The sequence below is a fragment of the Aaosphaeria arxii genome (assembly GCF_010015735.1).
Source record: "Aaosphaeria arxii CBS 175.79 unplaced genomic scaffold BU24scaffold_2, whole genome shotgun sequence".
Classification (NCBI taxonomy): domain Eukaryota; kingdom Fungi; phylum Ascomycota; class Dothideomycetes; order Pleosporales; genus Aaosphaeria; species Aaosphaeria arxii.
In genome coordinates this window covers 796788-816332 of record NW_022983475.1, presented here as the reverse complement: position 1 = coordinate 816332, position 19545 = coordinate 796788, and the positions used below count along the sequence as shown (strand labels likewise).

At 51.0% G+C, this 19545-nt stretch overlaps 7 protein-coding genes across 7 annotated transcripts; 4 read left to right on the top strand and 3 right to left on the bottom strand.

The window, feature by feature from the left end:
* Positions 1-667: 667 nt before the first annotated feature.
* On the top strand, positions 668-4651 carry BU24DRAFT_364076 (protein kinase kin1). The gene is made up of 3 exons (XM_033524230.1): positions 668-1720; positions 1831-2458; positions 2515-4651. The coding sequence occupies exons 1-3, from the start codon at positions 1166-1168 to the stop codon at positions 4467-4469; spliced, it is 3138 nt and encodes a 1045-aa protein (XP_033387141.1). The 5' UTR covers positions 668-1165; the 3' UTR covers positions 4470-4651.
* Positions 4652-4887: 236 nt separating this feature from the next.
* On the top strand, positions 4888-6809 carry BU24DRAFT_418356 (cell differentiation protein rcd1). The gene is made up of 5 exons (XM_033526958.1): positions 4888-4992; positions 5042-5442; positions 5491-5646; positions 5712-6087; positions 6139-6809. The coding sequence occupies exons 2-5, from the start codon at positions 5046-5048 to the stop codon at positions 6320-6322; spliced, it is 1113 nt and encodes a 370-aa protein (XP_033387140.1). The 5' UTR covers positions 4888-4992; positions 5042-5045; the 3' UTR covers positions 6323-6809.
* A 270-nt stretch (positions 6810-7079) lies between these two features.
* On the top strand, positions 7080-8389 carry BU24DRAFT_418353 (60s ribosomal protein-like protein L10A). Its single transcript, XM_033526957.1, has 5 exons — positions 7080-7151; positions 7243-7383; positions 7476-7554; positions 7610-7802; positions 7868-8389. The coding sequence occupies exons 1-5, from the start codon at positions 7109-7111 to the stop codon at positions 8063-8065; spliced, it is 654 nt and encodes a 217-aa protein (XP_033387139.1). The 5' UTR covers positions 7080-7108; the 3' UTR covers positions 8066-8389.
* A 927-nt stretch (positions 8390-9316) lies between these two features.
* BU24DRAFT_488867 (uncharacterized protein) lies at positions 9317-10224 on the bottom strand (the record flags this gene model as incomplete). Its single annotated transcript, XM_033533580.1, has 2 exons — positions 9894-10224; positions 9317-9834 (listed from the first exon to the last, which is right to left on the bottom strand). Exons 1-2 carry the CDS (start codon positions 9958-9960, stop codon positions 9317-9319), a joined length of 585 nt encoding a protein of 194 aa, XP_033387138.1. The 5' UTR covers positions 9961-10224.
* Positions 10225-10649: 425 nt separating this feature from the next.
* Positions 10650-13493, top strand: BU24DRAFT_430892 (ATP-dependent DNA ligase; the record flags this gene model as incomplete). Its single annotated transcript, XM_033529839.1, has 4 exons — positions 10650-10675; positions 10765-12099; positions 12149-12683; positions 12732-13493. The coding sequence occupies 4 exons, from the start codon at positions 10650-10652 to the stop codon at positions 13491-13493; spliced, it is 2658 nt and encodes an 885-aa protein (XP_033387137.1).
* An 81-nt stretch (positions 13494-13574) lies between these two features.
* On the bottom strand, positions 13575-16996 carry BU24DRAFT_475836 (glycoside hydrolase family 115 protein; the record flags this gene model as incomplete). Its single annotated transcript, XM_033532912.1, has 2 exons — positions 13575-16391; positions 16497-16996. The coding sequence occupies 2 exons, from the start codon at positions 16994-16996 to the stop codon at positions 13784-13786; spliced, it is 3108 nt and encodes a 1035-aa protein (XP_033387136.1). The 3' UTR covers positions 13575-13783.
* A 774-nt stretch (positions 16997-17770) lies between these two features.
* Positions 17771-19491, bottom strand: BU24DRAFT_418350 (salicylate 1-hydroxylase-like protein). Its single transcript, XM_033526956.1, has 2 exons — positions 18417-19491; positions 17771-18362 (listed from the first exon to the last, which is right to left on the bottom strand). The coding sequence occupies exons 1-2, from the start codon at positions 19183-19185 to the stop codon at positions 17821-17823; spliced, it is 1311 nt and encodes a 436-aa protein (XP_033387135.1). The 5' UTR covers positions 19186-19491; the 3' UTR covers positions 17771-17820.
* Positions 19492-19545: the final 54 nt, after the last annotated feature.

Genomic DNA, 19545 nt, shown 5'->3' with positions numbered 1-19545 from the left:
AACGGGTCACTGCATGGTATACAAATTATAATCAGTACCGCAAGTCTATCAAACTGACGTAGGCATAGTTGGCAGAGGATGAGAGACATCCTTCGACCAGATATTCCTATGGTAATCCATTATGAGGTTATTCACATGATAGTACTCGGTAGTGCATAGATACGGATACCCACCAGGCCATCTTCTTATGCTTTTTGTAGTTAGAGGGACGGTTAGATGATTTAGATGAGTTGACTGCGAGGTAGCCGACTACGAGAACTACTCCGTCACTAGCAGGATGAATTCTGGGGACCTGCTGTGTGCCTGACATATGTACGAGGTATGAGTGTTATTCTAGGCAAATTCAGTTGTGTTCGCCCAGCGCCAGCCAGGTTAGAGATCCCCTCCGCTGCGTCATCGGGAATTGCCAACACACGGCATAACTGCCCGTAAGATGTAACTTTGGTAGCAGCCTTGCCCGCTTGTGTACGAATTGAAGCTACACACATGCTGGCAATGGCGTCTGGCGCATATGCAGCTGGCAGTCCTCGTACCAGTAACAAATAATTACGGTACCAGTAACGAACAGTCCTCGTAGCAAAACGATAATCATCTCAGCCCGTCGCACTCCCTACCTACATAATTGCCTCGCCTGGTTCCTGCCCTTGCCCATCCCATCCCATCCCATCCCATACCCTGCTCTGCCCTGTCCTGCCCTGCCTTGCGTTGCCTTACTTACCTTGCCACTCCATCACCAAAATATCTGACGATTCTGTTCTCGAGTCACATTTCGTTACTGCCTGCCCCTCGTGTGAACAGATAATTGCTTACTGATTGAAAAATATTACTCCAAAGTACGGAGTAGTCACCCTACTACTCACTGGCCTTGGATGTCCAGGGCCACCGTCATTCATCGTTGATCATTTCATCGTACACCCCAACTCACTTCCCCAACCTCGCCAGTCTGCCAAGTTCGGGTTCACGACGATTGCGACCGCCCCCCTTTAGCTTAGGCCTGGCTCTCTTCCCGCGTCAGCAGCAACCACATCATCGTTCATCACTTTGTCCCGATATATCTTCATCCTACATCCACCTCGCACGCCGTGGCCGCGCTCCACCATAGCCATTGTCGCGACAGCAGAGCTTGCCGCTGCAAACTGCGCTTTGACGGCGGCCCCACCCCATAATGTCCACCACTGCCCCCCAATCGCCGGCAGCCGTCGTGCGCAAGCAACAACAACTGCAGCAGCAACAGCCGTCACAACAGCAACAGCAACCGCATCAACCTCCACCGCCTTCTTCTGATCGTCCGCATCGCTCCCAATCGACTACTACCCGCCCCAGTGCACACCACTCGTCCTCCTCCCACGGCCGCCAACAGCCGCCTGCAAACCTCGCCGGCGTAGCTCGCCGCGACTTTGAGCAATCTAACGTCGCCAGCTCCCCTTCCAACCGACGCAGCTCTTCGAGGGACAGAACAGCACCCCCTCCCTCGCGCACCGAATCATCCACCAAGAGGGGCCACACCCGTTATGCTTCCGACGCGTCAACAGCATCAGCCATGCCCATCAACGGCGTAGCTAACGATAACGCGAGGCCAGGCATGGCTGCCGGTGCCACCACCAAACGAAGAACAACCATCACCGCCCCCTCCACAGGACAATGGTCGCTCGGAAAAACGATTGGCGCCGGAAGCATGGGAAAGGTGAAGCTGGCGAAGAATGTTGCAACGGGAGAACAGGTACGAATATCTTGCTCTCCCCTCAAGCATCCTCTATTCTAGAGAACCCGACACGGCGACTGCTGCCGCCCATTCCTTATTGTACTATGATGCTAACTGTTCCCCTGTAGGTTGCCGTCAAAATTGTTCCCCGCCATTCTACCGACCAGCACCACAGCCAAGCTGATCGGGAACGAGCTGATCACTCCAAAGAGATACGAACCGCAAGAGAGGCTGCTATCGTCTGCCTCCTGAATCATCCGTACATTTGTGGCATGCGAGACGTGGTCAGGACCAACTACCACTGGTACATGCTTTGCGAGTACGTCAATGGCGGACAGATGCTCGACTACATCATCTCTCATGGCCGGCTCAAGGAGAAGCAAGCACGCAAGTTTGCACGCCAAATAGCTAGCGCTCTTGACTACTGTCACCGCAACAGTATCGTCCATCGTGATCTAAAGATCGAGAACATTTTAATCAGCAAAACTGGAGATATCAAGATCATTGATTTTGGCCTGAGCAACCTGTTCTCCCCCCGAAATCAATTGAAAACCTTCTGCGGCAGTCTGTATTTCGCCGCGCCTGAGTTGCTCCAAGCAAAACAATATACTGGTCCAGAGGTTGATGTATGGAGTTTTGGCATCGTTCTATACGTACTCGTTTGCGGAAAAGTGCCATTCGACGACCAGAGCATGCCCCAACTGCATGCGAAAATTAAGAAGGGTCATGTAGATTACCCTCCTTGGCTGTCTGCAGGTATGTTACTCAACGAGGCTCTTGTTTCTCTGCTCTTTTCACTAATTCGCGTATAGAATGCCGTGGCTTGATCCATCGCATGTTGCAGACCGACCCCTCTCAACGTATTACCCTGGGCGAGATCATGAATCACCCTTGGTTAATCAAAGGATTTAATAGTCCACCGGAGAACTACCTACCCCACCGTGAACCTCTACAGTTACCGCTCGATCAAGAAATCATCGATAAGATGACAGGCTTTGACTTCGGTACCTCGGAATATATCACCACTCAACTTACGAATGTCCTCCAATCCGACGAATATCAGCGCGCTGTACGTATTGCTGCCAGAAGAACGACAGTGCAGACGCCCGAAGCAGAGAAGAAGAGGGGGATGTTCGATTTTTACAAACGACGGAACTCAATATCCAGCAGGGAACAGTTATCGGCAAGCTCATCCGAGGACATCCAACGAGGGCTTGATCCGCTTAACGCGTTCAGCCCTCTCATATCTGTATACTTCCTAGTGCGCGAGAAGAGGGACAGAGAGCTGCTAGAGGCTAATCCAGGCGCTACCGCAATGCCCCAAAGCCCTGGCGAGAAACCGCTCAAAATGCCCGATCTGCCGGCTCCAGAAGCTGCTTACACCAATACGTCAACCTACGAGATGGCCGGAGAGAAGCCAACTGGCGGACGATCTCGGCCAAGGGCGAGGACCCATGGCGAAGACGAGGTAACGGAAGGATTGCAAAGACTCAACTTGAACGTCGCCCCAGGAGCCGCGTCACCATCGATAATAACTCCACCCACTGAGCAGCCTGTGCCCAAGAAGGAAAGTGCTGCTGCTGGTCTCCTTCGACGATTCAGCACGAGAAAGCACCGGAACCCAGAACGTGAACATCGCGAGGCTCCCCCAACGCCGTCGCTCAATGTTTCTGGCCCGACTGAATCAACGAATGTGCCACGCAAGAGTTTCAGTGTCAGAAGAACGCGTGAGAAGGGCACCCAGTCATCCTCCCACTTGCAACCGAGCGAATCTCACCAACCCGAATTGCTGTCCCCTCCCCCTGCTGAGAACAGTGCTACTCGAAAGTTGAAGGCACTCGGCCGTTCGACTAGCGTCAACAGCGCCGACCTTCGACGGCGTCTCAGTCGGCGTGGAAGGTCGTCTGAAGATCCTGGACACCCTCCACCAACAAGCGGATCAGACAGATCTGCGTTAAGCACAGAAAAAGCCATCCCTGACGGTCCTTCCGAAGATTTGCAAGCGAGCCCACGGCGGGTTCCTGCGTCTCGCGCAAAATCCCTAGGACATGCCAGAAGGGAAAGCATACAGGCACGAAGAGCGCGAAGAGAGCAGGCTAAAGAGTCAAATGTTCCAGAAGAAACCGATGCGGAGCTTGCTGAAAGTCATGCGGAGGCGAGCCGTAGCCCTGACCAAGTCAAACCAGTCTTCCTTAAAGGGCTGTTCAGTGTTTCGACTACAAGCAACAAGCCTCTCTCATTCATTCAATCCGATATCATACGCGTTCTGGACCAATTTGGTGTCACTTTCACCGAGATCAAGGGTGGATTTAAATGTCGACATGCGCCAAGTATCGGTTCTGATGCAGGCATCGATTCGCCATCATCTTCCCAACCGCCGCATAGCAGCCACAAACGGCGTATCAGTTTTGGAGGCTTCAATCGCGACAGAGACGACTTTAGGGAACAGCATCGCACGCCTCAGACACCAAAGTCTGGAAAGCAACGCCCTTCTCCTGCTGATCGTAGCTACACAAACACTGACGATTCTGATGAGAGCGAAAGTAGAGACGAAAGACGGCCGCGCACCGCAAGGCAAGTTGCAGCCGGAGAAACTTCGACCCAAGTACAGACAGATCTTGGGACAAGCATGGTACTAGTTTTTGAAATCCTGATTGTAAAAGTGCCTCTTTTGCAACTGCATGGTATTCAATTCAAGAAGGTGGATGGAGGAACTTGGCAGTACAAGAACATGGCACAGAGGATCCTTGCGGATTTGCGATTGTAGAGCGTGGCGTTCTCGGTTCTTTTACATGTAGTACACAGGATAGTTCGTTCGTGGAGGCCTCCCCGCAGGACAGTAGCTCGTGCGGATAATTGCATCGTGGGGTTTCCTTGCTCTCATCTTCAAGCGGAAAGATACAATTCTGAACTACCTTCACTTACGATAAACAAATTTTAAAATTCCGGAAAGAAAATTTCATTTCAAGTGATGATTGCGTGAATGTTACGTTTGCCAAAGTGAAAAGGCCGTTCTATTAATACCTATTAGTACCTAGGTCCTTGTTCGTTTGATGTTGTGTACCTGAGTGAGTAGAGTAGGCTCCCGCTGCACTTATACAATAGGCAAAGTGTCTTGGCAGACGCACGGACGCGTGGGGCTCAACTCGGCGATCTACTGTTTCGACTTCACTACACAGTACATAACTGAAGTGAAGGCCAGCGCAACGGCTATATATTCCCCCACCACGAGTCGCCCTCCTCCTTCTCCCCTTCTCTTTCTCCATTGTCAACCCCGCCATCTCAGCAAGGTATTATTGCCGCCACCCTGTTGAATGCGTCTTGCTAATGAGAGCCCAGTTCCATGATGCAACCTTACCTCCATCAACAGCAGTTCCACACCGAGTGGCCGCAGGGTCACCAGCAGCACCACGCTGCACAGCATGCGCAACAACAAGCCCAAGTCCACGCCCAGGCACAGGCTGCTGCCGCCGCCGCTGCGGTCGCCCAGCAACAACACTATAACCGCATCGCGGGCAACAACGGAATCAATATTCCAGGATCGAGCTCGATCCCGCGCGGCCCAGCCAACGATATCGGCCAGCTCACAACGGAGCCTGGGATCTCGGAGGACAGCCGCCGTGTGCTCGAATGGATTGCTCAGCTTATGAAGACGAATACACGCGAGACGGCGCTGCTGGAACTAAGCAAGAAGCGCGAGCAGGTTCCGGAGCTTGCGCTGATTCTCTGGCATTCTTTCGGTTTGTTTACTTGAGCCTACGCATGAGATCCTCACTAACTTGCTACAGGTGTTATGGCTTCGCTTCTCCAGGAGATCATCTCTGTCTACCCGCTCCTCAACCCTTCGCAGTTGACAGCCGCCGCATCGAACCGCGTCTGCAATGCTCTCGCTTTACTTCAATGTGTTGCCTCCCACACGGAAACTCGAGGTCTCTTTCTCAGTGGTAGGTAGCTCGTTACTTTGTGCCCGTTTTCCGCACTCCCTCCCAATACGTGACTGACTGTTTAGCCCACATTCCACTGTTCCTATATCCGTTCCTCAACACAACTTCGAAGTCGCGCCCATTCGAATATCTCCGTCTCACTTCACTCGGAGTTATTGGTGCCCTTGTGAAGAATGATTCATCCGAAGTCATCAACTTTCTTCTGACCACAGAGATCATCCCGTTGTGCCTGCGTATTATGGAGACTGGTTCTGAGCTCAGCAAGACCGTAGCTATCTTCATTGTTCAGAAGATCTTGCTAGACGACATTGGCCTCGCGTACATTTGCCAGACTTATGAGCGCTTCTATGCTGTCGGAACGGTGCTCAGCAATATGGTCAACCAGCTTGTTGAGCAGCAGACTGTTCGTTTGCTTAAGCACGTTGTTCGCTGCTTCCTTCGGTGAGTTTGCTCGACTAAGAATGATTCATGCATTCCTCTAACCATCAGTAGACTCAGTGACAACGCTCGCGCCCGCGAAGCACTCCGCCAGTGTCTTCCAGAACCTCTCCGAGACGCCACTTTCTCCTCCGTTCTTCGCGATGATGCCGCCACAAAGCGATGCCTCGCTCAGCTCCTCATCAACCTCTCGGACAACGTGGTCGAGCCTCAGAGCAACCAGTTACAACTTCACTGATCCCGGATCAGACATGAGCTTTGGGTCAACATTTGAACCCTTGTTCATTTTGCGGACAGGTCTTCTCTGGTTGACCATCTTCCAAAATTTCTCTATATTCAGTGTACGATATTAATTTTCCCTGGCGCAGCACATTTGGTGCGGTTACATACCCCTTTGCTTTGCTTCGATTTTCGTATCACAATAGGCAGGTTTGCACGGTCCGGCGTATGTTATCAACGTCAGTTCTTTGATGCAATCATGGGCTGCTCTTCTCTAAGTGGGCGTCGGCGATTGTGCATCATTGGAAGCATATGGACAGGAGTTTACGGTTCTGGGCGTGGTTCACATAAAGCATGAATATCGGGTGCCGACACTGGAGGTGTTCCTTATCAAAAGGTTAATTGTACAAAAGCTACATTCCATTGGGGCAGCGGGGGTGGAAGCATGATCATAGCAGCTATGACTCTAAATTTCTCTAGCGAACTTGAAATCTATGGTTCACTCATCTACTTCTGGGCTCCCATGACTGTGACTGTATCGAATTCGAGTAAGATATCCCCATTTCGGATCCCCATTGGAGATCCGGTACAGTCATAATACATACTTTCCATGGTTCGGGGATATTGAGAGTTGTGACTCTGATCGTAAGTTGGTGGTAGGCTATAAGCGGTTAGCGTCAAATTTCTTCGCTTACTATTTAGCCCTACAAAATCCCCACCACATAGCGGACTTTCAGAACTCCAACAACAACGCTACAGCCAGAGCCACCAAAGAACAAGTAATACTTTGGGAGACACAGCAGCCATGTCGAAAATCTCTGTCGCAGGCGTTCGTCAGAACGTTAAGGGTATGTATCAATACTGACAAGGTTTGCGGTGCTTACCCCAGGCACTGACCTTGTCGAAATTGTAGATGAATTTCGTACTGACAATATCTAGAACTCCTCGAGTACAGCAATGAGACCAAGAAGAGGAACTTCCTCGAGACCGTCGAGCTCCAGATCGGCCTCAAGAACTACGACCCCCAGCGTGACAAGCGTTTCTCCGGAACCGTCAAGCTTCCCACCGTCCCCCGTCCTCGTAAGTGATACCCGACAATGGATCACATCGCGCGAACATTTTCACCGGCGATGGGTTATTTGAAGAGGGATATGGGCTGACTGGAATTTTAGGCATGAGCATCTGCGTTCTCGGTGACCAGCACGATATCGATCGTGCCAAGCACCACGGCGTTGACGCCATGAGCTCTGAGTGCGTAACCCTGAAAGAATCTCACGACTGGTTCCAATGCTGACGTATCATGCAGCGACTTGAAGAAGTTGAACAAGAACAAGAAGCTCATCAAGAAGCTCGCCAGGAAGTACGATGCTTTCGTCGCCTCCGATGCCTTGATCAAGCAGATTCCCCGTCTCCTCGGTCCTGGTCTCTCCAAGGCCGGAAAGTTCCCTTCTCCCGTCTCTCACGCTGAGGACCTTGCCAACAAGCTCACTGAGGTCAAGGTAAGTTTTAGATCCCCAAATCGAATATTCTTCCTGGGGATCACTGCTAACGAAGTAACGCACAGTCCACCATCAAGTTCCAGCTCAAGAAGGTTCTCTGCATGGGTGTCGCCGTCGGCAACGTCGGTATGACCGAGGACGAGTTGATCTCTAACATCATGTTGGCCATCAACTACCTCGTCTCCCTCTTGAAGAAGGGCTGGCAGAACGTTGGTAGCCTTACCATCAAGGCTACCATGAGCCCTCCCAAGCGCCTCTACTAGACAATTCATCTGTCTTGGACTTTGAAAGTGGTCACCCTTAATTGGACCCACTTGCGAGGTTGACAGGTTTTTTGGGCAGTAATGTAGCTAGATACTCACATGAATCCAAACCATGAAGCCCAAATCTTTCTCTCCCACTTTTCTTTGCAAAATTCTGTGATGTCTGTGCTACGACATCAAACTTTGACAGCAAACTGCACCGTGCCATTTTACGAGCTTTCCCAATGCAAGCCTACCCTCTGTGCCTCTCTCTCAGTCTAAGGGGGAGTCGGACATAGTCCTGGTCACCCACTGTTGTTACGATCACATCTGAACGCCTATGTATCTAGTAGATGATATTATGCTCTTTAATATTCCAATATAGTACGGAGTACGGAGTAGAATATTGCGAAGACTTAATCAAATTTCTTTTACTAATTTGTTATTCTGCCCTCTGTAATGTCTCTGTAGTCAGTTAAATAACCTCACGAGCCTTCCCAGGACTATTTCCGGCTTCCTGAGAGTCTGTTCCCTCTTCAAGTCGTGCCCGTGAAACCACCAGCCACCCGTTGCCCTTCCCAGCCGCCGCCATTCTGCCGCGAAAAAAAAACTCCTCGCTAAGACCCACTCCGAGCCCACACCACCTTAGTCATCACTCGCACAGACCCCAAACATTCAAGTTAAAAGGCAGTCGCGCCCATGGTCCCTTCCCTATCTACATCATCATTAGTTGGTATATCATACCTTCATCGTGGCTCCGCATAGCGGCTTGCTGAGGGTTATTCTCATTTCTCCGTGAATAGTCTTCCGTTCCCGGCCCCGTAGATCAACACCAAACGTCTTTCCTAAACAATTGCGCGCAGTCCGTGAAAAGATGGATCGTAGTTGTGGGATGTTTTGGGACATACTATTGTTATAGTTTTTAAAGTGTGCAGGAGGTGGCATCTTTGAAGAGAGTGATCGAAGATGGTGTCTTCTTGCTGTGATAATTGTTGGAGTGCGGAGGCATTCAGACGTCGCGTTTTGCGTTTTGGTGAAATGCGATGTTTGTCTACAGGCTTTTTTATGAAGGCTCTGCGGCCAACTGCGGCATGTCCAATTGCAAGGTCTTATGTTATGTTGCTGTATGTTTGCAGTATCATTATAGTATGGATCAAGAGTTGCGATATTGTACATTGCAGAGCTTTTCCGTGCTCATGCGGCATTCATTATGACAAAAGATGCATATCATCACATCGTCGTGGCCGTCTATCAAAACACCCGCGTCGTTTTTCACGGCCGCTCTTGTTCCTTCGTCCATTTATCAAATGCTCCCTCCGCCGAATCGCTGCTCAACCCGCACCGCTCGCCGATGAGACTCCAGGTCCTACTCCGGATGATCTTCTCGACGGCCCTCTCATTCCGCATCAGCATCGCCAAACTCTCCGTCCTCGCCTCTCGCGGGAAGTATCGTCCAGAGTAAGGATCCAACCGCTCGTCAACGACGCGCTCTCTCGCCTTGTGGTCTTCCACCAGTCTCAGCACCGAGTCCGGGTCGTCTGGATCCGGGGACGTCGCGACGCCCGAGCAGTAGTCGAGCACATCTGACCTGATCTTCCAATTCGGAAACAACACCTGTTCCTTGAACTTATTGCATGACTCTCCAGGTATCGTCCGCAATGTCGCGGGATGTGACGTCTGTCGTGTGGACACCGAGGATGGGTTCCAAGGCGTTGCGCCGGGGGTTAAAAGTGCGTTGAGGTTCTGCGTGATGGAGTCGTCTATCGTGCTGCGGGAGAGGCGGAGGAAGTCTGGGCTTTAATATGAACTTTTTAGTCCCATTGGCGAGAGAGATGTGAGCAAGACGTACCACGCAGTGCGGTCTGGTTGAAGCAGAACTGCGGCGTTAGGGTTACCTGTGGTGCTCCCTGTGACATGTTGGATGGTTGTGGTGGTGCCTCTGCGTGAGAAGAGTCGGGCGGGGAGGATGGGGGAGAGCTCGACGGAGCTCGATGCCAGAAGAAGCCTGCCAGATCGATGTTTTGGGCAAGCACTAGAAGTGTGTAACCGAAGCTTATGCCAGAATCTCTATCTTTTTGCGTAGTTTAGAGATTACTTCTGGGGAGAACTTTCGCCTGAATGATCGAATGATGGCAGCCTTCCGTTAACTACGATTGATGAGGTCAGGACAACGGCTGATGGCTCTGTTCCCGCTGATTGGACGGCTGCCTTGCTAGTACCCATTTGTACTTGTAATTGGCAGCGACCATGGTCAGTGCGGCGTTCTGACTGCCTGACGCGTTGAATGGCCGGGCGGGCGCGATCGAACGCGTTCTCGTCTAACTACCCAACTCGTCAACCATTGCACCTCTGTTGCCTCAGCTGCCTGCCGATTCCCATGGATTGACATATTCGTTGCTCGAGCATGCTACGACGCCTCCAAGGAGCTTCTGCCTACACTCCGTCTGTGATATATACTCGAATTGCGACCCCTTCTTGCGTCCCATCTCTTCGTTCATCTTCTCCCCCGTCACTCAACCCCACAGATCTACGCCGCATCACAACCACTACCACTCTCCGCCTCAATCAATTGACACTCGACGGTCGCAAGTATCACTCCGCAGCAATGCCGCCTAAGCAGGCCACTCTTGGGTATGTGAGATCCTCGCAACTTACACTGGGGTTCGACGCACACCGCACCCCACATCACACGTTCCTCGCGCTGACATCCCGCTGCACAGCAAGTTCTTCGGCAAGCCCAATGGCACGGCGTCGAAGCCACAACAATCGAAGCTAGCGTTCTCGACAAAGCCGAAGAAGGAGGAGGAGAAGGTCGAAGATGCAGCAGACGAACCCGCATCGTCTGGCGAGCCGGCCGTGAAGGCGGAAGAGGAAGATACGGTGGCTGGTGCCAGTGCGAAGGTGGAGGATGCGCAGAATGGTGATAAGATGGATGTGGATAGTGATGCTTCGAGTACGGCGGGGAAGAAGAGACAGGTTAAGGAGGAGACGGATTCGGAGGATGAGCCGCCGTCGAAGAGACAGCGGAGGAGGACGCCTGTGAAGCAGAAGGGTGAAAGTAAAGCGAAGGGGAAGGCGGCATCTCCCAAGGCTAAAAAGGTGGAGCTGAAGAAGGAGGATGCATCCGAAGATGGCTCAGCAGATGAGGTGGTGAAAAGCCCCCCTGCCAAAGCAGCAGCGTCGAAGAAGCCGGAGGAGAAGTCAGTGTCATCACCTGCAGCTGAGAAGTCCGATGTGGAGGAAGAGGATGATGAAGAAGTCGAATCCGACGAAGAACCACCAGCAGCCAAGCAAAAGGCGCGAAAGAAGGTCCAAACTACACTGACGTCCAACACGAAGGACCCATATCCCGATTGGAAGCCTGGTGAGCCAGTGCCCTATGCCGCACTCTGTACAACTTTCTCCAAGATCGAGATGACGCGGGCGAGATTAGAGATTTCGGCGCATTGCTCTCTATTCCTTCGACAAGTCCTTCGTCTATCGCCTAATGATCTACTTCCCACAATTCTCCTAATGATCAACAAGCTCGCCGCCGACTACTCTGGAATCGAACTTGGAATTGGTGAATCTCTGATCATGAAAGCGATTTCCGAAAGTACAGGTCGCACATTAAGTCATATCAAGGACGACCAGAAGCACATCGGTGATCTCGGTCTTGTTGCAGCTAAAAGTCGATCACGACAGCCAACCATGTTCAAGCCAAAGGCTTTGACCGTGCCAGGCGTGCACAAGAGCTTAATGGCTATCGCCACGACTACTGAAGGTCAAGGTGCACAGGGCCGCAAGGTCGATGGCATCAAGAAGCTTCTCTCTGCTGCAGATGCACACAGTGCAGGAAAGTCCGTTGACATCGAGAAGGATAAGGGTGGTCCTAGCGAAGCAAAATTCATTGTTCGAACGTTGGAAGGCAAGTTGCGGCTTGGTTTGGCTGAGAAAACTGTTGTGGTCGCTTTGGCACATGCCATGATAACCCATGAGGTCTCGCAAAAAGGCAACAAGACTCCTTCGACTGCAGACTTGGCGAAGGCTGAATCAACACTGAAATCGGTCTACAGGTAAGCACCAATGGCCTTCCTCTTGAATGATGCATCTAACATTCTCTAGCGAACTTCCAAGTTACGAGGTCATTATTCCAGCAATGCTCGAACACGGTATTTTCAACTTAAAGGATAACTGCCGCTTGCAACCCGGTGTCCCCCTCAAGCCTATGCTTGCCAAACCAACAAAATCCATCACCGAGGTTCTGGACCGCTTCGAAGAGAAGGAATTCACTTGCGAGTACAAGTACGATGGCGAGCGTGCTCAGATTCATTTCGTTGCACACGGCGCCGACGTAGAGCTCGCTACCGCAGCGCCAACAGCCGGCAAGAGTGAAAAGGGTGTTTCGAACATCTTCTCCCGAAATTCGGAAGATCTTTCGAAGAAGTATCCCGACATATTGGCCAAGCTTGCGACGTGGGTGCAAGATGGTACCACAAGCTTTGTGCTCGATTGCGAAACAGTTGCCTGGGACATGGAAGAGAAGAAAGTCTTGCCATTCCAGCAGCTGATGACCAGGAAACGGAAGGATGTCAAGGTCGAAGACGTCAAGGTCAAGGTTTGTGTGTTCGCGTTCGACATGCTCTATCTTAACGGCGAGGTCAGTACATATTACCAACCACATTATTCTCCTGCTAACAATCCCAAGGCACTTGTCAACAAGACATTCCGTGAGCGACGTGAACTCCTCCACAAGGCATTCGTGCCTATAGAAGGCGAATTCGCCTTCGCCAAGTTCAAAGACACAAACGAGCTAGACGAAATCCAGGTCTTGCTTGAAGACTCCGTGAAGGCCTCATGCGAAGGTCTCATGGTCAAGATGCTTGACGGTCCCGAAAGCTCCTACGAACCCAGCAAACGCTCGCAAAACTGGCTGAAAGTCAAGAAGGATTACCTGTCCGGCGTAGGTGATTCCCTCGATCTCGTAGTGCTAGGCGCATATCACGGCAGGGGCAAACGTACAAATTGGTACGGCGCCTTCCTCCTCGCCTGCTACAACCCGAACACGCAGAACTACGAGACGGTCTGCAATATTGGCACCGGGTTCAGCGAAGCCATTCTCGACACTTTACATACAGAGCTCTCCAAGATCACGATCGATCGCCCCAAGCCATTCTACACGCATTCCTCAGGCAACAAAGACCAGCCAGACGTCTGGTTCGAGCCCAAGTACGTGTGGGAAGTCAAGACGGCGGACTTGACTCTCAGCCCGAGATACAAAGCCGCGGCGGATGAGGTTGGTAGCGGGGGCAAGGGTGTCAGTCTAAGATTCCCACGATTCATAAAGGAGAGAGATGATAAGAAGCCGGACCAGGCGAGCACGTCGAGGATGATTGCGGATATGTATCGGAACCAGGAGAGTGTCGGCAAGACTAAGGGCCCGAGTGTTGATGACGACTTTGAGTATTAAGCGAAGGGTGATACCTTGGGAGGATTTTACACTTTCATGAAGCCTACTGAAAAAGTGCGACTGTCTGCTCTCCGCTCACGATGATTCACGCTTGTGGCGTTTGTATTTCAATATTCGAGGGCAGCATTGTTGCACACGGGTGGTGATACCCAGCACACGTATTGTAGGATTCTAGACGAGCTAGGAGGATTACTGGATTATTTACGAAATCTGCCAGACTGCGTCGTAGCAGTGTAGCTTCGAGAGTAAGACTCACTCATAGAATACCAATACAATAAGCATAATCACGATCACGATTCCTCGCCTCGACCTTGCACCAATCTCGTCTCCGGGGGACCAAGATACGTCAGTCTCGCCCCCTCTCGCCCTCGTGTCCAAAGTACTATCTTCTCCAAGTACACTTCCGGATTATTCGTCCTCCAAACAAGCTTATGTGCACCCTCCGCCGCCGCGCCTAAAGCCACCTTCCTCGTCCACACATTGTCCATCACGCTGCCCATCCATTCGGGCGGCAGGTCGCCTGCATTCTTCGGCGACCCCAGGACGCGCGTAAAGTTCGCGGGCTGGTCATCGAGAGTGAGCGAGAACTTGAGCGGGAGGTTCGGGTCCGTATCGAGGCAGGAGTTGATGTACACCGTTGCGTTCAAGGCAGTCGACGCGTTGAAGAGGTAGATGTTGTATGTTGCAGCAGCCGTGGTGGAGTCTGTAGTGCGGGCTAGATCGAAGGGACGTAAGGCCAGAGATCCGGACTCCGTTCGACTTCCGAGATGAGGTATCTTGACGAAGTTCACGGTCTGGGCTGTGGAGTTCGAATCGGATCCTGCGGCGGGCTGTGTGCCTTGATAGTGCGGCGCTTCAATGGAGATCATGGAGCCTTCTGTCTCTGGGAAACCGGTGAAGCCTGCGGGAACGCGTTGGTTTTGGATGGGGATGTAGATGTGGTCGAGGTAGGGGTAGTGAGATGGCGATGCTGTGATTGGTATCGCGACGGTCGAGTTGTAGCCGTTGGGAACCTGGTTCCAGTCGATTGAGATGTTGAGGGTTTGGTCGTACTGCTGGTGGTTGAGCACGCCAGACCTTGGAGTGATGCGGATCCAGTTGAAGGGTATCTCTCCGAGCGTCCAGTTGATAGGAACGCGGTAATCGCCTCTCATGAACAATTCGACCTTCCTTGAAGGTGGTCCGTACGGATCCATAACTGGCAGTGTTGGTGTCCACTCTCTTTCTGGGTTTCCATATTGCTTGCTGGGAAGCGATGCATCGATGGACTCGGTCCATCGACCTTGTATCGCTGCGTTGACTGATTGCTCGGCGTATATGCCCATGTTTCCAAGGGTGTATTGCATGTCTTGTCGCAGCTGGACGTACGAGAGGTTTGCAAGCATATCTCGAGATGTTTGGGCCCAGTCTCTGAAGGTTCCGTACGGCTCGGTGCCGTCGAGGTCGTCATATTTAGATTGCGACATGATGCCGCGCCACTTGCCGCCTAGGAGGTTGTCAAACCCTTCAGTTAAATCGTAGTCCGATTCGAAGGCTGCTCGAACCTGATCTGCGATGCCGTTTGCTGAGTTCCGCTTCTCCAGGGCATACTGTCTGTTTCTTCCGACCCCAAGTTGTACGTAGTAGTATGTTGCCCCTGAAACGATGGGATAGTAGATCAGCTGGTAGTATGCTGGCTTGAGCTCCTCGGGTATCTTTTCTTGCAATGCGCTCACACCCTCGTGGAGAACTTCCCATCTCGTCAATACTCTATCGGCTTCTCCATAGTAGAGTCTCGAGAACGTGGCTGGCGAGACAGCTTCGTATCTTCGTGCACCTATCAGATGCATCCATTCCAGTAAGAGTGGTGTCAACACTTCACTGTACTCTGCGCCAAACTCTCGACCTACCCATTTATCGAGATACAATGGGATGGTATCGAAGTCCACGCTCGAAGCGTTCCAGGCAAGATCCATCGAAAAGGAAAACGGAAGTTCCATTGGTTTGATGTCGCCCACATTCATGATCCAAATGCGATCCGCACCCCGCATCTTCGCCTGCGACAGTTCCTTGTAGACTTTCGCCAAGTTGTTGTGATTCTGCCATTTGTAAGAAGTGGGCGAGCCAACGTACTCAAAGTGGAAGTAAGCACCAAGTCCACCAGATCGTGAGGTCTCGTTGCCGGTCGGAAGGCGTTGCATGTTTCCGGCGTTGTCGTCAGAGAACATGAGAGTCACGTCGTCTGGAGGCACCAGACCGGCTGCGTAGTACGTCTGGACCTCTTTGTAGAGAGTCCATACCTGGTTTACGGCGGTCTCTGAACCATAAACCTCCTTGAAGATGCTGCGTTCGGTCTCGAAGACGTCATTGAGGATGTCGAGAGCATCGTCACCAACGATTGGTCCGTCGTTGGGACCTCTCATTCCCATTGTGAAATAACTCTCATTATTTCCAGCTCGCCGCACGCCTTCTTCCATGAATTTAGTCACGTTGGCTTTGTTGTTGCGCCAGTCCCAAGGCCCCGTCTCTGTCGCGTTCCACTCGTTCGTCGCTCTTTGCATCGGCTCGTGATGACTCGTGGAGACCACGATGCCATAGTCATTGGCGAGTTGAATATTTCCGGGATCATCAGTGAAGAATATCTGGCCTGGCGGTGGTGTGTATGACCGCCACATTGCCGGCCAAATGTAGTTCGCCTTCAGTCGCAGCATCATGTCGAAAACATGTCGATAATACTCCGTATCTAATGGGTAGTGTGATGCATTGTGTCGGCGCGCCCACCAGAGTGTCGTAGCTGGCTCTTCATCGTTGATGAAGAGTCCGCGGTATTTCACAGACGGTTCGCCGTGCGTCGTCGCGATGTCAAGTGCATAGATCTCGGAATGCTTCTTCGCGGGGACGTCCGCGAACCAGTGAAATCTGCATATTGCTCTAAGAATATATTTCACTAGCAATTTAACCCAAGCTTCTGCTTGGAAGAGATGTTGCGGGTAAGTATAGGATAATGATAGAGATCGTACTCACGGTGACTGCCCGCACTGTTCTGCGAGAGTATGGATACCAAAGACAGTGCCTCTCTTATCGCTTCCTGCGATAACCAGGGCATTTTGAATTCCGGGAAGGGGACTATTAAGAATCTTCGTGCTGAAAGACTCCCATTTTCCCTGTAGGTGTGCGAAATTCGATGTGGAATTGGTAGTGTTGCCTCCCAAGTGCTGGATCAGTGTCGAATTGACCGAACCAACAATAATAGCAGTATCTGTGGAATTGCCAGCCGGACTAGTGCCATCTTTGACAGCTATTAGAGACGGCTTTGCGCCTGTAATTTGAAGCAGGTCATTTACGAGACTTTCTGCTGCAATCCGCACGCCAGCATAGTCGTCTAGTGAATACAGAATGGGAGCATTGTGAATTGCAATTGCTCCCGGTTGGGAACCAAAAGTCACAAATGGTTCCTCAAGAAGAGCAAGAGTAGGTACGCAGAGCAGAGCCTGCACCACCAAGGAGGCACTTTTGAACAACATGGTGAACCAAATCCCTCTCAGAAGACAGAGGCATCGTACCTTGCATGCCTTATGTGCAATAAAATACTACTGACATCGGACCACTATGTATACTATTCCGAGTCCATTGACCCGGTATTAACAGTACTTCATGGTGCTCGGCAATGAATTACTCCAGCATCAGTCTAGTGACTTTCGTACTCGAGAGGGGAAGTTACAATGGATGAAGTCATACTCATGAACATACCCGGTGGGATCTGCACCAATAGCACCCAATTCATTGATTGTATGCAGGGGAACGAGCTTGAGGCAAGGATGTCCAAACGACATCCCGCACACGGAAAAATATAATTCGGACTTGTTACCTCTTGGCTTGAGAATTGAGCCAATGCTATGGTAATGAAATTAGAGACACGATGAATCAATAACACAAGTGCGGCCGCGCCACGATGGTCTCCTGAACCATGTTCTAAGCCCGTAATTTTCCATACCTCGTCCATCTCTCATTTTCACTTCTATCAAGATTTTAGACATAATGTAAAGTTTACGTTGAATCGTCAAGATGCTAAAGCAATTCCGGTGCCTCAATGCCAATGCTTGGCTACAAAGTGTTAGAATAATCTTGATAGAAGTGAAAATGAGAGATGGACGAGGTATGGAAAATTACGGGCTTAGAACATGGTTCAGGAGACCATCGTGGCGCGGCCGCACTTGTGTTATTGATTCATCGTGTCTCTAATTTCATTACCATAGCATTGGCTCAATAAAGGATGGGCAGGTTGGATTAGACATGATCTTATTCATCTGAAATTAGAGGCTCTTCTATGCCGGAACGACCGATAAATTCAGATGCTCCCTCGCACCAATTCCTGAGCTCGTTCTAGGTCGAGTCTCAAATCAAAATCCCAGATCCAATTCATTCTCGTGGTCATGTTTGATATAAGTGCGTCGATATCATCACCCTGAGGACCTTCGAATTCATAGAGCATCCCAGCTTCTATGCTCTTCTGAACCAATCTTTGCGACCTGGACCGTCTCACCTCATCGTAGGAACTGAACACCTTGCACAGGTCTGGTTCATGTTGCACTTCAGATAGCAGTGAAGACAGAATATAACAGTCCTCAACACACATACCAGCACCCGCGCCATTGAATGGAGTGGAAGCGTGTGCCGCGTCTCCGACAAGGCATATTCGAGGTTGCTTTCCGAAATATGTGCTCGCTGGGAGATGTTGAAAAAGTGCCCAAATGTCTTGTCTTTGCAACTCTGCCAGGACGCCTTTGATTTCAGGGATCCAAGTCTCATAGTCAGCGACCATAGCTTCTCGGGATGTAGGGACCACCCATTCTTCGTCTGTCCAATTTTGCTTGGAGCTGAATGCAACGACTATATCTATTGGTCAGTCCATCTTTCACCTCTCTTTTGATAGTGGTAACCTACCATTCAGAATGGACCCTTTCGCAATCGGAAAAGTGAGAACATGGCGATGATAGCCCAGATACATAGTAGCTTTTCTTGCTTTCTCTTCGCCCATTATCTCGATTGCCCGTCCCATAGGTATCAAGCCTCTGTAGGCGTACTTGCCGGAAAACACTGGCCGGGCAGCTTCCTCAATACCAAGTAATATCTCTCTCGTTCGCGACTTGATCCCATCGCAACCAATGACTGCAGAGTGTATAGCCGTCGATCCATCAGCAAATTGCAACACAGGGCGATCGGAACCGTCCTCTGCACTCGTGATGTTGACCAATCTCTTGCCGAACGAAGGGACATCATCTGGTATCAACTTGACGAGTTCGTCGAGAAAATGAGCTCGATGTATGCCTCCCCTGGGTCCAGGCCGACTAGGATATGTAAAGAAGATGTCGCCTACTTTGGATTCCCCGCCACTAGTGTCCAGGATTACACCGTTCTCGTCTGCTCTTTTGGTATCGCCAACTGCTACCGATATCCAAGTCGGGTTCACGTCGCTGACTGGTTCGATGCAACGCAGAAACGCTTCCTTGATGGACGGAGAGATCAGTTCCATGACTCGGACGAAGTTGTTTTCGAAGCCCACGCCTGCTCCGATCTCGCCGAATCGTGAGGCCGATTCATATAAGGTATGTTTGATCTTGTACTCGCTGAGGGCTATGGACAAAACACATCCAGCGATGCCTCCGCCGACAATGGCGATATCGAGTTGTGGGGAACTTGATGAGGTAGACATCTTACAATCGAGCATAAAATCACCAGCCGTATCCCTCTGGCAGAGGCATTGGTACGTCAAAGTTATGCACATACATACAGTGAGACGGATGGAGGCCCCACATCACGTGAAATGTTGCTATGCGATTTCAGATAAGATTGTCTTCCGCATGTATGTATGAATATTGAGACGCGAGATGGGTCAGTATGTGCCTGATCGGTAGAGGCAGCTTACCCGGATAAGCTGCTTTGATGAACATTGTGGAGGCTTACGAACATTGTGGCCACCAGAAACTCAATGAGAATTTCGAGGACATTATGCTTCTGAATTGCACAGGAACCTTTTGAACTTTAAGCAGAAGGATATGGAAGAATGTGGTTC